Genomic DNA, 16,872 nt, shown 5'->3' with positions numbered 1-16,872 from the left:
AGATGCACAACTGATTAATTAAATCTAGTTTGCAGTATGAGATTAGAATGTTCAGAAAACACATCTTAGTGGTGCCAATGGGAAGCTGTGGAGTGGAGAGTCGGGGTGTGTCAGTGAGATTTCTGTCTCAATAGTAAGGCAGGACACAAAGTCATGGACTTGATTACTGGGAAGTGGGGGGAAGGACACAAAATGGTTTTTAAGCATTTTTGAGGAAGAAACGTAGGTAATGTCACTATCTTTTTTCTATGTTTAATTGAGATTATTAGAAAGTAAAACAAAAGAGAAAAGGTAAGGTAAAAGGGAAATAAGGGTTTTCTTTCTTTATGCTATGACACAGCTAATTTCCATGCAATATAGGTTAAAAGGCAAGGTGTGCAATTATAAGAATTATGTTTTGGTTGCTTTATTACTAACTAGGTAATAAAATACAGTTTTAATTCAGATGCTTATGCTTGTTTAACTGCGCAAAGCAACTGTATGTTATTATTCTTGGTTAGGGCCCCAGAACCACAGAGACCTCAAGTGAAGCCACCTGAAGATATTGTGCGTTCAAATCATTATGATCCTGAGGAAGATGAAGAGTACTATCGAAAGCAGCTCTCATACTTTGATCGCAGGAGTTTTGAAAATAAGCCATCTGCGCCGGTTTCTGCCAGCCATCATTCTGAGCCCACTAAACCAATACATTCACAGAATCAGCTGAATTTCACCAGTTATTCTAAGTAAGTTTGGGGGACTTCTTCTTTTAATTTGGAAAGAGGGAGGCATATAGGACTAAAACAGAAGTTTTGCCTACATTAATGGAATTCCAGGCATTCATGGTATCTAATTGAAATTATTTTATATTCACAGTGTCAGTTTCTCTGTTTAGATGTAGCTTTAGTTTGAAAACACATAACTTCCTAACTTTTTGTTTTGGAGAATTAAATGAATAATTTTTGTAGGTTTCAGGACCTTCAACCTTGTTACTACTTTTGCTTTCTGCTTACTAACAGAGTATAACCAAGTATTTTCTTACTCTACCTAATACTGAGTGCTTAAACATCTTTCAAAGCAGAGGTTTTGGTTTATTCCAGTTCTGTATGCATTTATTCTACAGACAGGCTTGTACGCGTTAGCCACGTTTGACATTAGGAAACGGAGCCTTTAGGGAATATCACTGGGGCCAGAACTTAATCTGTTGATGGAAACATCTGTTTCCTGTGGTGTTCTGCTTCCTTGAGCTGGAACATTTTGATACAGAAATGGTGTGAAAGCATATACGCAGATTGAGCTTAGGTAAAGAACTGGCTATCTTGAAGGATCCCTACTCAAGCTTTTGTGACTGCTGTCCGCATTTACCTAAATTTCCCAAACTTGTGATTCAGACAATAACAATTTGTGGCTGTTAGTGCAAAAAGCTGTATTAGGCTGCTGCATGTGGGCGGGAAACAGGGCATTTTGGAAGGCTGTGGTTGCATTCCTGTTTGAAATCTGGACTATTCAGGTCGAGCTGAAAACCTGGCAGCCTTAATGTAAACGAGATCGTCAGAGTGAAATAATAGACTAGCTTGCTGAAGTTTTACAGCATTAAGTCTGTGTGCAAGCTGTCTTTCGTGTACTTGATACACTGTGTTCCAGTGCTTGTCGTAAAAGATTTGAGCTAGGACTCCGGAATCCTGTTCTTACTATCGTCTGTCATCTCCAATGTCTTCCTTTGTGAACTGAGAATATTAGAATCTTTCCAAAACATTGACAGATTTTAAAGAATTCACTTTTTTTTTCCTAATTAAGTAATCTGCATGTGGTAACTGTTTCTTACTTTAGTTTTTTGTATGCTAAGAAAGGAATGTATATAGTAACCTGGAACCAGTTCTGGTTCTCGGGCAATGATGCTCTTTATCATTCCTTTTGCTTGCCCTGTGTCTTCTAATGGGAAAATGGGACCACGTCTGTCCTGCTCTCTGGGCATCATACGAAGCAACCTGAAAAAAATTCTTGGCTGGCCTCAATGCATGGCAGTGGCTTTCAGAATTCTGTTCCCACCTACAAAAAATCGTGTTACCTGTACATGGTCCGTTTTGATTTGTAGGCGCGAATGCAAGTAATGCTTTGGGAGCAATGCTGTAAGCTTTTCTCAAGTAATTGTGAAGATTGTAAAATTCTTCAGATGGAGAAGCTGTTGTCGTTCATTTGTTGTCACACACTGAAAAACATGACAAATAGACACAACTACTGAATTTGTACTGCAGAACAGCTAATAGTTGGGAGAGATTGTTCCGTACTTCTGCCTACCACTTGTGTTTGCCATGATACTTCCATTCTTTGGCTGCTCAGTTCTGTTTTGTTTTTATTGTGAGCTAGTATATAGCTTCAGGGCTTGTACTTATGGGAAGGTGACATCTTACTGCTACAGAGGAATAAAATAATGCTGGTTTTAGGGCTGATAGTTTCATATGTCAGGGGACAAAAATGTGTTGTGTTCTTTTCTATGAAAGAATGTAACCCTTAACAGGAAGGGACAGACATGGGAAAGAAAATTTACCCAGGGTAGTCCAGAGCAAATAGACAAAGGCTAAAATACTAATGGAAGTAAGTGGAAAGAGAGAAACAAGAACACTACTCAATTGGGCAGTACTACCTCTAGAAGCATAGTGCAATGTCCTTATGTAGAAACACGAAACAATTACTGTCTTGAGAAAACATTCATATTTAGGACTCTCCTTTCATCAGCTTCCAGTTTGTAGCCTGTTACTTGCTCATTATTAATCTTTTTTCCCGGTGAATTTATATGGTAATTGCTGTTCTGTGAATCAACACCTCTAAAAATAAACAGGATTGAATTTGGATTATATAGGAACTGTTGATTATCCAGTCTCTTGCTCCTCCTTAATCCTTATATCCTGAGTACAGAGGACAGGTTTTATTTATTCATGAGTAATAGCTAAACTTTCTCAGTTATAAATATTAAACATTAAATTATGTAAAGTTCTTTGCCTCTGAGTAAGTATTGTGAAAGTACATATTTTTCCATAACGCGTGTACAAATTTGTTTACTCTTAATTTGTTGGGGTTTTATTTGGATCATTTAAAACACTTAAGCTATTACTGAAGCTGCTTTGTAATACCATATCTGCATGTTACAGTTGTTAGTAACTGTAGAATGAGAGAGTTTCTCTTGACTGAGGAAATAGTAGAGCTTGTAAATGGACGTGTTTCAACGGATCTAATAGCAGCAGTTGAGGGGGCTGCTACCCCTAAGGCTGAGGGCAGTGCATGTGTTCCTGCCTGGTTCCAGTGCAGTTACCTGCATTAGCCCGACGTGCTGCAGAGTGAGGTAGCTGATCTAAATTTGGTATTGAGGAGGGTTAAAAGTGCTCACATGGTCAGTTACAGCCTCATCTGAGGAGGCAGTAAGGTACAGTGTCCTTTTTTAACTTCTTAAACTGCTCTAGCTGAGCTCTTATGTGTCTGTTACGGAGTTGGAGCTTTTTGAATGGGAACTGAAGATCAACAGTGCAGTTTGTTTTCTGGTGTACACTGAGGCTTTTAACCTGCAGCCCACTGGTTCGTTCTTGTTCATTTCTATGTCCTTTCCAACTACAGTAGCGAGTTTGCAACAAAAATGAAGTGGGAAACAGCTTGGAAACCAGCGCATCAGTAATTAGAGGAACTTCATTGATATCACAAGTTGTAAGCAAGTATTTTGTGGTGGCCCACTTCCACTCCGGTCCGGTTCTGAATAATGTGGCTGAGATGGCTGACCCTTTGTCAGCAGCCTGTGACAGAAGAATATGCGTTGTATGAAGCACATCTTTGGTTGTGTTTGTGTTGTCATGGCTCTCTTCCGCTCCCTCCATCAAAATGTACAGCCCTTCCCCATTTTTTAATTCCTCAGAAAGCTGGCAGGCAGTTCTGATTAGATGTGGAGCATGTTGGGTTTTTTGTGGGTTTTTGCAGTGCTGCCCTCCCCTGGTTAACCCTTCTCTGGGAAGCAGTGGTTTCAGGTGGGCAGTTTTCTGAGAAAGCAGCTACTACCCACCTGCAGTAAAGACAACAGTGAATGAGCGTGCAGTAATGACTTCTGTTGTTGGATGAATGGCTTTGTGTAAAATCAGTGGGAAGGGAAACTTACAGAGCAAATCTAAACTGATCTTTTTTGTGATGCTGATTTTAGAGTCGCATCCATACAGTTGCTGTTTAGCTCACTGAGCTAAATGTTCATGTGGTCATCCAGCAGACTTCCAAAAGCTGATCAGCCCTTTCCTTAGTTTGATACCGTACTCCTCTGAAGCAGTAAGACTGGTGGCTGGAATTGTTACTTGTTCCATTTTCATGAGTATGCTGAAGGGATGAGGGAAAGCTGTCTGAATGTAAAATGTATTTTCTTGCAACATATAAGCAAGATAAGAGTTAAAAATCAAGGGAAAGTCGTCAGTATATCTAGAGTTTTCTGTCTCTCCTAGTACTCGTAAACAATTGTTCTAAGACATCCTTTTAGGAACTGTTGAACACAATCAGCAGCATTTTATGGTGTGGGCTCTGCTATTGGATGAGCTGATCGTGCTACAGAAATAGTTGCTGTGAAGGCACCCTCAGTACATGACCTGCAAGGGAAAACCATCATCATTCCATGTGTGTTAAGGCTGAAGAAATTAATGCAAGTTGGACCGCAAGTGAGAGATGGTTGCAATATAGGATTGTGTTTTGTTCCTTTTTTCAGTATGTTGAATAACTTTGTTTATACAGATGGTAGCAAATGGCTTAATGTAATCTTTCTTGCTTTCAATATCTGTCAGCTTGAGATCTTAACCATCTCCTGCCTCGCTGACAAAATCTCGTACTAAACACAGTAGGTGATCATGGGACATGAGCAATGGTAAAGGTCTTCTCAGCAACATCACTGTTAACAGTAGTGTCTCTGTTTTAACAACCTTGTCGTATGAGAACTGCTAGAACTAACATAAGTGTGAAGAAATATTATGCTGAAGATAGAATGACTGTTTTCTTTCATTCTTCTATTGCTGTTTGCTTTGCCATCACCTAGATTTCTTGGCTCTTACACTAGCTATGACTACTTGAGAAGGAACTTCAAGTGGTAAGACTGCTGTTGATGTGAGGATGTTTTCAGGTGTCCTCTCACTGTTACATTTCATCACGGGCATTATGTGCAGTTAAAATTTTAAACATGCAAATTCTGAAAGTGAGTGCAATATATTGTAGTCCAAAATTACAGGTGTTTGTGAAATCAATCATTTCCTGAAAAACTTTTGGATAAATACTTCTAGTATTAAAAGAAGTTTTGAAAATTAGATTTTGAAGTTACCTACACCATGCACATAAAGCTAGTGAAGCTTAAGCTGATTGCATTTCTAATTAAGATGGCATTGTTCAAATACTAGGTGTATTTAGAAAAGTTTTGCTAGACTCCATTGTCCTATTGGCTAACTATGCATTTCGAAAACAATCCACCCACCTCCCAAAAAAGTGGATTTATATTTTTATTTTGAAGACCTGCTAAATTAGAGAACACTTTTTCATTGGAGTTACCGCAAATGAAATTGAAAAATGAAGACTTTGTAGGCAATTACGCAAATACACCTGAAATGTCATCTGCCTTGTTTGCCATGGTTTGTGTTACTAATCTTCTTCGAAAGATTCAATGTTGTCTTAATCTCTTGTGCTTATCGATAAATGTTCTTATACTTGAGACAGGATATTAAAGAAAATTGTGTTTTAGTGTTTATAGGAAGAGATGGAAATCATTGATCATAGAAGAAAAAAATAGCAGTGAACGCAGGAGCTGGGAGCCCTGCAGAAACGGAACAGTCAATTGTTTTTTTCTTTAATTTCAACAGGGGGAAATCAACAGACACTGAATCAATGGATAGGCCTGTTGGTGAAAAACGCTATGAGGCAGTCCCTCCAGTTACAACTCCCCCTCCTGCTCCTTCAGTCCAGTATACGCAACCTCAGTCGATTAACAGTCCAGCCCTGTCTCTCCCGGCACACCACAAGCCTGCACTTTCTGAAGGTGAGCTGTTGGGAAGCTAACCTGTCTTGTGTGGTAACAAGTATCACTTGTCAGGTGCTTGTGTGGTTGCTTCAGCATGTCTACACTGGTAATTGTTGCTTTGAAACTGAAACTCTGAATAATTATTAGTGAAAATATTCCTCCCAGCAAGGACGAGCAGCCTGGGAGGAGTACAGAGAGATTGTCCGAGCGGCCAGGGTTCTGGTAAGGCAGGGTAAAGCCCTGACAGAATTAAATCTGGCCAGGGACGTCAAGGGCAACAAGAAAAGCTTCTTTAGGAACTTTGTGGATAAAAGGAAGACCTGGGAGAATGTGGGCCCTCTCTGGGAGGAAACGGGAGACCTGATTAGCTGGGACGTGGAGAAGGCTGAGGTACTCAATGACTTTTTTGCCTCAGTCTTCACCAGCAAGTCGCAGAAGGTAAAAACAGGGACTGGGGGAATGAAGAACTGTCCACTGTAGCAGATGATCAAGTTCAGGACCATCTAAGGCACCTGAAGGTGCACAAGTCCATGGGACCTGATGAGATGCATCTGCAGGTCCTGAGGGAACTGGCGGATGAAGTTGCCAAGCCACTGGCCATCTTGAGAAGTCGTGGGAGTCTGGTGAGGTCCCCAATGACTGGAAAAGGGGGACCATGTTTCCCTTTTCAAAAATAGTCTCAGGCAACTATAGACCAGCTGGTCTCACCTCTGTGCCTGGCAAGGTCATGGAGCAGATCCTCCTGGAAACCATGCTAAGGCACATGGAGAGCAGGGAGGTGGTTGGTGACAGCCAACATGGCTTCACCAAGGGCAGATCGTGCCTGACCAACTTGGTGGCCTCCTGTGATGGGGTTACAGTGTTGGTGTACAAGGGGTGAGCAACAGATATCATCTACCTGAACTTGTGCGAGGCATTTGACAGTGTCCCGCATGACATCCTTCTCTCTAAACAGCAGAGACATGGGTTTGACAGACAGACTGCCTGTTGGATAAGGAATTGGCTGGATGGCCACACTCAGAGTTGTGGTCAATGGATTGATGTCCAAGTGGAGACCGGTGACGAGTGGTGTTCCTCAGGGGTTGGTATTGGACCTGGCCCTCTTTAACATCTTTGGCGACCTGGACAGTGGGATAGAGTGCACCCTCAGCAAGTTCGCTGATGACACCAAGCTGTGTGGTGCCGTCGACACGCTGGAAGGGAGGGATGCCATCCAGAGGGACCTGGACAGGCTGGAGAGGTGGGCCCGTGCCAACCTCATGAAGTTCAACCAGGCCAAGTGCAAGGTCCTGCACCTGGGTTGTGGCAATCCCAGGCACAAACACAGGCTGGGTGGGGAATGGATGGAGAGCAGCCCTGAGGAGAAGGACTTGGGAGTGCTGGTGGATGAGAAGCTCAACATGAGCAGGCAATGCGCCCTTGCGGCCCAGAAGGCCAACCGCATCCTGGGCTGCATCAAGAGAAGCGTGGCCAGCAGGTTAAGGGAGGTGATTCTCCGCCTCTGCTCTACTCTGGTGAGACCCCACCTGGAGTACTGTGTCCAGTTCTGGAGCCCCCAACATCAGGAGGATGTGGACCAGTTGGAGAGGGTCCAGAGGAGGCCACAAAGATGACCAGAGGACTGGAGCACCTCTCCTGTGAGGCCAGGCTGAGAGAGCTGGGGCTGTTCAGCCTGGAGAAGAGGAGGCTCTGGGGAGACCTTAGAGAGGTCTTCCAGTGCCTAAAGGGGGCCTACAGGAAAGATGGGGAGAAACTTCAGCAGGGCCTGTTGTGACAGGACAATGGGTAATGGTTTCAAAGTAGAGGGAGGTAGATTCAGACAGGATATAAGGAAAAAATTTTTTTTATAGTGAGTGTGGTGGAGCACTGTCCCAGGTTGCCCATAGAGGTGGTGGATGCCCCATCCCTGGAAATGTTCAAGGCCAGGTTGGCCGGGGCTCTGAGCAACCTGATGTGGTTGGAGATGTCCCTGCTCCTGGCAGGGGGGTTGGACTGGGTGGGCTTTAAAGGTCCCTTCCAATCCAAACTGTTTGATGATTCAATTAAAATAGCTGTTGACTGCACGGAGATTGAGTTTTATGACGTGACTGGTGATCCTGACTGAAACCATACTTTCCAGGTGTTAACAGTCACTGTAACTGTCTTTTCCATAGTTAGCAGTTTCAGCAAAGATGAAGTAAAATTTCTGGTACTTAAAAATGTACCCCTCTGTGCTTTGGACCCGAACTCTTTAGGCATGAGTAGTAGTTGTAGGCTTCTGAAAGCAGAAGAAAAACTTGCTTTCACTTTCACTCCGAGAGGATTGTCCAGCCCAACTGAATTTTCCAGTTTGTGCAAGCGCATGGTAGTATTTCAATACCGACTTTCTATTTTTTTTTTTTGTCGTAGGATAAATCAGTGTAACCTTTTTGTCAAAAGGTCTTACCATGGTGCCTAATGTATCTGTTTAATGAAACAGTCTAACTTGGCTGAACAAGGGAAATATAGTAGGAGGACGGATGATTTGAGACCTAGGCTGAACCTATATATGTTTTGATGTACTTGATTAAGAACTGACTACAATGTGTTCTTATGCCATAGTGTATGTGATGAGAAATTTCTGATGGTCGCTGACGTGTTCTGGTGTTCTTCTGCATTGCAGTTAACTCTTTGTCTGACCCTCCTCCACCTCAGAACAAGCCAGCAATTTTCAGGTCCTCTAGAGAAGAAACTGTGCAGTCCACGTTTTATCCTCAGAAAAGCTTCCCTGACAAAGGCCCCGTTAACGGAACTGAGCAGGTTCAGAAAACGGTCACTCCTTCTTACAACCGCTTTACAACAAAACCCTACACCAGTGCCGCGAGGCCCTTTGAGCGCAAGTTTGAGAGTCCGAAATTCAACCATAATCTCTTGCCAAATGAAGCTCAGCATAAAGCAGAGTTGCCATCCAAATCTCAGAATTCTCCTCAACCAATTTTGAAAGCACACAGCTCATCGCAGCCTCCTGACTTTGATAGTGGAATGGAGACCTTTGCTGTACAGGTCGACAAGCCTAAATATCAACCAAATAACGTCAATGCTGTGCCTAAAGCCATTCCTGTAAGGTAAGCTGCTGCTTGCTTCTGCGCATAGTACATCTGTAGGAGTTCATCTGTGAAAAGTACAGCTCTCTCTCTTGCTGTACTTTCAATTTCTGTTGATATTCTAGTTGAAAGATGGATACTGTGATTCTAAAATTCTGCCAGAGGGCATTGAAGAGCCCTTGGGTGGATACTTAGTGTGTCCTGTGTCCCGCTAGCATCTTGCATTCTGTTATTAGAAAGTGGCATGGCTTTTATTTCCCACTTCTCATACCGTAATTGTAAATCTTCTGGTAGACAGTAATCATCTGTCCTCTCAATTTGTTTTCAGAAGATGGAATTAATTTCTAAGGATAGCTGTGGCATGAAATTGTATTATTCTGTGTGCTTAGAGAGACCTCCAATGGTACATGCGCATAAGGGATGTTTCAGAAGTACTTGTACAGAGGATGTCACTTCAGCAGTTTCACAGTGGTTCTTTACTGTGAGACAAACCAGCAACTGCTTAAAAGCAGCTTGTGCTTGCCTGATGTGCCTTAACTATAAGAACTCTGTCAAGGGCAACAGATAGTATTACAGTCTTAAGGTACCTGCTGACTTGTTAAATTCTTCTCACTAATATTTGCAGAACAGTGTTTTATTATTCTTTGATTTCAAAATAAGAGTGCATGAACCAGACCTGAAATCTTGCTTGATGTTTCAGCAACTCAGGAATGTAATGGAAGAATGAATCCTATTTGTCCTTAAGCACCTGAGAAATGGTCTGATGCTTTATAGTTTTGTAGACTGCTAGAAACCTTGAATGACTGTTTCTCTGAGTTAAATTCTTTAGAAATCGACCTGAAAGCTACTGGAACTAGTCATTTGAAAACTTCATATATTTTTCTTCGGTTATGTCCTGGCAACCTGGAAAAAACTGTGTGGGGATGTTTTGTGAAAATGTTCTCTTCTTGTGTTAGAACTTGAAGTGCTTTCAACTTAGTTGTCCCACACAATTGAGTGTGGGATACATTTAATGTTTTCCTAAAATCTGTGCTAGCTTACTCTGGGCTGTGTTCTGCTAAAGTATGCCACTGACTTTAAGGAAGAAAATATTGATAAAACTGCTAGGCTTTCTGTCTTATATTCAGCCCTTCAGCACTTGAGGATGAGGAAGAAGAAGACGGACACACTGTTGTAGCCACAGCAAGAGGTGTATTTAACAGCAATGGTGGTGTCCTGAGCTCCATAGAGACTGGAGTTAGTATTATTATACCCCAAGGAGCCATTCCAGAGGGAATAGAGCAAGAAATATATTTCAAAGTCTGCAGAGACAACAGTATACTTCCACCGTTGGACAAGGAGAAAGGTAAGAGCTGGCACTGTACGCTGTTCTGTTACTTAATACAATTATTTTTGAACAACAGCAAAATAGAATATGAAAATACCTTAACGTGCTTTAATAGACAACATATGTGTTTCTGTATGAAGATACAGAGTACACATCTCACCAGAAGTACAAAGGAAGCAATATTCTGCTCAGTAGTGAAAGCGGCAATCAAGATGGAGGCCCTGAATTATAACTTCAGAATATTTAATTTTTAGACTTAAGTATTGATTTAAAACTTACCTAGTGCACTAAAGGAACAGAATCAGTAGGAAGGTGCAGAGTTTTATTCTAAGCATTCTTATACATCATCTCACAGTTAGGATGAAAACAATTATAAAGCACATAATCTAAACCAAGTTGATTTGAGTTACATATTTGGAGCTTACTTCAACACAAGAAAATACTCAGTATTTTAATTTTTCTCAGTTTCTCTAAAGAAAACGTCACAATTATATAAATAAAAGGGTTTTTTTAAAAAAAAAAAGTGTGTTCCTGACTGTCTTATTAATAAGGGTTCAGTAGCGTATCTTAGTTGAGCATTTTTTTCATCATACGTCTGTTTTTCATACCACTAGCCCAGTGCACATGCATTTTCTGACCTGTCAGATTCTGGGTTTCCTCATGGCAGGGAACTGAAGAGGTCAATTTCATAAATTTGCAGTTAAACCATTACTTAAAATCTGCAGTTACTTGGAATCTTTATAAACCAAACATAGCATGTTCCTCAACTGAATAATCTTAGGTTAACATTTGGGCTTTAAACTAAAAATAGACCTATAGATTGGTATGCTTCATCTTTTGTCAGATAGGATAAGGGCGTAGGCTGTTGAGCTGCCGAAGGCTTCGCTCAGCCCTGTGTGCCATAAATCCATACCAGCAGAGCAGTGCAGCTAGAGCACAGAGAAGCGTGAACGAGACTGCTTATGGTTTGGGAGATCTGTTTCTTTCGATGCACCTGCTTAGAAATCAGTGGCAAAAAAAAAAAAATCCCAACATGATTTAATAATCAGACTTGGTTATCCTTTTTCATGTTGAGATTGCGATGTGCTCCTTTGAAAAGTCGCTTGAGCTCTCTGAAAGAGACTATGAGAGACTGCTTTACTAAGTGCTATTCTTTAGACACAGGTCAAAATGTTTGTGTTTTTCTCTAGAACAAAGTTGCTGAGTAGCTCTGCAATGTTATTATGTAATACTTTGAACCCATGTCAAGAAGAATCAGTAACAGGTTTTTCTTTCTCTTAACTGTAGGTGAAACACTGCTTAGCCCCCTGGTAATGTGTGGGCCTCACGGACTAAAATTCCTGAAGCCGGTGGAGCTGCGCCTGCCACATTGTGCGTCTATGACCCCTGATGGTTGGTCTTTTGCTCTAAAATCCTCCGACTCCTCGTCGGGTATGCTGTCCTCCCTCTGTCCTTTTGGGGCTTTTGGGTGCTATCGTATAATTTAAGTTAATTTGACTAAAGGTGATGCTGTGTAATATAAAGAACTCAATCATTGTATTTGTGTCAAACTCTCCCATTTCACTTTCATTACAAATGTCTTTCTTACATTTACTCATGGTGCAAATTCATAGCTAAAACCATGATAGCATAACAAGAGTAATATCTCTAATCTATTAAATATTATCGTATTTTTCTATTCTGTCTTCTTTCTTGAGGACTGCTACAGCTGAATATACTTGAAATGATAGTCGCACTAAAAATGAGAGGAGATGATTATGTACCTCTGATCGGCCTTTGTAACATAACTGGTGTTTGTTGCTTAATTAACCATATAGGACTTGGCAAAGCTTAACAATCTGCATGCTCATGAACCACAACTTAATGCTTGTTAACTGTCTCCATGTGTGTGAGTTGAAGCTAACAATTGGGGCATTTAAGAAAACTACTAGTGTTCAGTAAAAGCATTTACAGTTCATTCTGATGTAGCTGGATTTTCCACAAGACTTTTCTTGCTTGCTCCTACCTCTTTCTCCTCTACCGCCTTTTACCCAGAAGTTTCTGGTTAGGAAAATTTGCACTAGGTTGCGATTTGATTTACCTGTTCATCTTTACCTCACTGTGGCTTTCTGGGGTGAAGGGGAGAAAGGGTTGCTGAGATTCAGTGAGGAGCCTAGCTGAGAATCTGGGAAAGTTTGAAGCAATTTCATGAAATGGCTATGAGGTGACAGATGTAAAAAAAAATATTTGCACATTTGGGGAAAAAGTCTTAAGGTTTTATTCAGCTACTTTCAAAACTTGTGGTGCAAGGTTCAGACCATTCATGTGTACGTATGATCTAAGCAATGACTGGACGATGTACTTCTGTATACAGCGTTGAAGCCACCGTGTGTGCGTATCTTCCATCTCTAATGTATCTGTCGCTGTCGGCACCAAAGCACTGATGCTTTGAAAGATTAAAGCATCACCCCCTTGATGGGGATTCAATAACCTAGAGGTACTAATGGCAATAATTTTTAGTTGTTTTTTATAAACTATTCTATGCATGTGTTGCATGCATCTATTTAACAATGTGTGTATACATGGCAGTGTTCCAACACGGACTCATAAATGAGAAATCCTGAAAGCGATGACAGCTGTGTACAGAAATGACACACCACTTCTGTTGTAACTAATAGCACCTGTTCATGAACTTACTTGAAGGGAAGGGAGAGGACTCACATGATCTAACCGATAACCGAAGTCACCGAGCCATTTTTCTCCTTTTCCAGAGTGGGGGGGTGTGTGTGCGCGCGTGTGTGGGTGAGAGCAGGAGCGTGCGTACTGAGACCCTAACACGTTCTGTACTGTAAATATGACGCCACATTCTGTTAATCTGAAATGGGATGTATATCATAACATTGCTCTTTTGAGACAAACTTTAAAATTAGGCAATTCTGTCTTATGATATGTAAGTAGACCATACTGTGTCTTAAATAAATAATTGTTTTCTCTCTTTCTAAATTAGTTGGTTATGGGACTCTGATTTTCGGGGTGGCTTTATAATAACAGTTTATTACAATTCTGAGTTTTCTCTTTTCTGGGTTTTTCCTCTCTTCAGTCGTCTGCTCTACCTCATCTTTTCTCAATGTATCCATGTTCTGTCCTAAAAGTGACATTCATTTGCACTTACTAACATCCTTTCTGCCACATTTAAGCCTCATATATTGATATTTTACTGTTAAACCACTTCAAAAGCTTGAGTGATTCTGGTATTAAAACTGAGGGGGAAAGTTACCTTTCATGGCCATGCCTATTAGAAAATATTAGTAAAAAAAAAAAAATAAATGGAAGGATCTCCCCCCTGAACCCCGCCAAAGCAGTTGTATGTAAGTATGGGAAAAACATCCTTGACAGCTACAGGCTGCAGTGGCTACTACATTATCTCACGTGCCAGACCAGGACCTGATGTCCTACAGTCCCGTTTGACTCTTCTCCGAATATATTTGATCATAGGAGTTTTGAATGGAGTTCCCTGCATCTAGGACATGAAAAGTCCTGCAGCATTATTGAGCTGCCTGACTGGGATTAGCAGTCTCAGCTGGTTGCAGTAAACCTGCTTGCATTCTCCAGCTATAGGCAGGCCACTTCTGTTCTTTGTCCCTGCATCAGATGTTGCCATCACTCAGTGCATTGTGTACTTCATTTTGTTTCCATGAGTTCTTCGAGAAAACTACATGGAGTTTGTCAATCTCATTTAATGAAGAGGTCTCAGGCGTTTGCAGTCTGTGTGGCTGGGTTCTCTCAGCTCGTTACCCGTTTCTCAAGGCAGATCTATTTTGGCCAAGCTGTTTAATGTCATTTATCTGGAAGGCTTACAAGAACTTCAGTGCATTTTTCACTGCTCTACCATAGTGGGATAGTGACGCTTTTGTATAGCGGCAGCATTTAGTAGTGGCTTTAGGTGGTTAATGAAGAACGCTGTCTCCAGTTGAGAGAGATGACTGACCGTACAGAGGGAATGTTGTAGTCTTGGCCTGGTGAGATGGCACCTGATGACGTTCCATGTAACAGAGTGGTACACAGGGCCTTTGGCCATGAGTAGATAAGATCTGTCGCAAAGATTGCTAAGTACGTACCAGTTAACTAGAATCCCTTTCAGAACATCAGTATTCCAGGCTTTTACACAAGTATAGTGGAGGTAGCTGCCAAATTACTACAGTCCTGTCTACAAGAGTGTTCACGATAGAAAATAAAACTCCCAGTATGTCAGTGTGTGGCTACAACATAGCTTTTGATTTGACTCATCTGTCCTCAGAACTGTTCCAAGAAACCCCAAATGCATCCTACCCAGATTAGCTTTTAAAACTCATTTTTTCTGCAATTTAGGAAAGAGCCAGGGAATGCCTGTTTCGCTGTTAACACCGCTCAAATGAAAAGCGCTGTGGTGGTGCTGTAGAGTAGAATGGCTTATATTAACAATTCCTGAGTGCCGCAGCATCTGTTTTGAATAACTGGGCTGTCCTATATTATTTGAAAATGAAGAGTTAATTTTTTATTAATAACATACAAACTGCAGATTTTTAAAAATAAAAAAGCCAAACAGGTGTTGATTCAGAACTTAGAAGCTCCTGTCCAAAAGCTTGGTTGTTTCAAGATATGCACTGTTTGACGGCGGATACTAAACACCAGCATTGTGTTTTCCTCCCACAGGTGACCCCAAAACCTGGCAGAACAAGTCTCTTCCCGGGGATCCAAACTATCTTGTTGGAGCAAACTGTGTCTCAGTCCTAATTGACCACTTCTAAATATTAAGTTAGCTGACCAAGTAAATAATGTGAAACTGAGATGGACCTTACATATAAACTGAACCACTCTATCAAGTATTAACTGTTCTCTAAGTGATAACGGACCTTAGCGTTTGAGCATCTTGCTTTAACTAACAGCGGTTTAGCAAGTACACTCTTTGAACCATGGTCACAGTACATGCCACGAGCAGGGAGTGTACGTGGGAACAAGGTAGGGGTTTTGCAGGTTCTGTGTGCTTTGGTTTGTTGGTTGTTCTTTTGTGTTTTTTTTTCCTTTTTTTTTTTTTTTTTTTGAAAGGACACTACTAGTATTTCATTGTTTAAAATCTGAAAGTACCAATGGAATTATTTTCAGAGGAACTGAATTTGGTTTATACTCCACTAATGGAAACACAGAATTTGGCCTGCATTTTTATGACTGTGCGTTTGTAACTCACAAGATGACATTTTGGTCTCTGGTTTTTAAATGACTTCTGGTGTACGTGTCCAATGAAATGGCGATCAGCCTGGGGTACCACAGTTTGGATGCTCTCCTCTGCCGAGAGGAAATGCAAACACAGCTACTGACTGTACGTGGAACGGGGGGAGGGGGAAAAGCATGTGGGATGACTATGGTTCAGTTGCCTCTGTGGATTTGTAAATTAACCACATTATTACAGACCTATTAACCAGCAGGGATGCCTTACCCTCATGTTTTTAATAGTCTTAGCTCTCATAGTTCTCTGTATTAAGTTTGTATGGCTTTTGTGCTTACCTAGATAATATATCATGAGAGACTGGGGAAAGAGGAGGGAAAAGAAAAAAAAAAAAAAGAAAAAAAAAAAAACAACTTGTGAGTTTGGTTTAGAGAATGAGTACTGTTTGTGTTCATCAGCCAGAAGAGAGCCAGAAGAAAATGATGGTATGTTTTCTGCTATGCATTTGAAAATTTATAGATGTTATAGACCGCTTGTATATAATGCGTGCATACCACTTTTGTTCTTGGTTTGTAAATTAACTTTTATAAGCTTTACCTTTTTATATATATAAATATATATAAAAACAAACAAAGTTTCTTAAGGATATCTTTGTATTCTCATACCTTTTGAGCCTTGAACTTTGACATCTGCAGCAATAAAGCAGCATTTCTACAATATACGAACAAGGACGTTTTTAAAAAATGCACAAAGTTGTTACCTTTTTAAGTGCTGCATTTAAAGAATATAACGCGGAATTCTCTACTTTGATTAAATTCTTGAAAAGTATCCCTACTGTAATTTGTCATAAGGATGCTGTACTACGTGCCCTGAAATGTATTTTTTTACTAATAGACAATTTATTACGGCACAATGGCACTACTACTGTTTAGATAACATACCACTGCATTCTGTTAATGAGTTATTAGCTATTCAGGTGTGGCTGATTTTTTTTCTCTGCAGTTATTAAAATTACACGTTTCTAAATATACAGAATAAAACTGTTTTTAAAATAAAGGAGATTGTAGTACCTTATTGTTTCTGAAATGCATTTATGTGAACATGACAAAGTCAGCTTTGATTTTTTTCTGTGCAAGTAGACAGTTGAGTTCTGCCATATGTTCATCCGTGGAGCAGAGCTGTTTGCGGAGTCGCAGCTGTCTACAGCAGGGCTTCTGAAACGATGAACTCCCGTGTGGATCCCTTGGGAATACTCAGTACGTAGGAGTGGCAGACTTGTCCCTTGGATCACTGTGGTGGTGCT

At 40.9% G+C, this 16,872-nt stretch overlaps 1 protein-coding gene across 7 annotated transcripts in view; it reads left to right on the top strand.

The window, feature by feature from the left end:
- Positions 1-16,625, top strand: part of TJP1 (tight junction protein 1) — a 164,858-nt gene extending 148,233 nt beyond the window's left edge. For 4 of the 7 annotated variants that reach the window (XM_086756836.1, XM_086756841.1, XM_086756840.1 and 1 more), the window contains 6 exons: positions 501-725; positions 5,841-6,016; positions 8,640-9,081; positions 10,188-10,405; positions 11,675-11,818; positions 15,059-16,625. In XM_086756836.1, the coding sequence (XP_086612962.1) occupies positions 501-725; positions 5,841-6,016; positions 8,640-9,081; positions 10,188-10,405; positions 11,675-11,818; positions 15,059-15,153 (1,300 nt within the window). In that variant the 3' untranslated portion in view covers positions 15,154-16,625. The remainder of the gene's footprint in view (positions 1-500; positions 726-5,840; positions 6,017-8,639; positions 9,082-10,187; positions 10,406-11,674; positions 11,819-15,058) is intronic. The other 3 variants (XM_086756838.1, XM_086756843.1, XM_086756837.1) reach the window with 2 other exon arrangements.
- The last annotated feature ends 247 nt before the right edge of the window (positions 16,626-16,872 follow it).

The sequence above is a fragment of the Chlamydotis macqueenii genome, chromosome 12 (genome assembly GCF_036417535.1).
Source record: "Chlamydotis macqueenii isolate bChlMac1 chromosome 12, bChlMac1.mat, whole genome shotgun sequence".
Lineage (NCBI taxonomy): Eukaryota > Metazoa > Chordata > Aves > Otidiformes > Otididae > Chlamydotis > Chlamydotis macqueenii.
The sequence above is the reverse complement of the archived record's forward strand: the minus strand, read 5'-3'. Positions and strand labels throughout refer to the sequence as shown.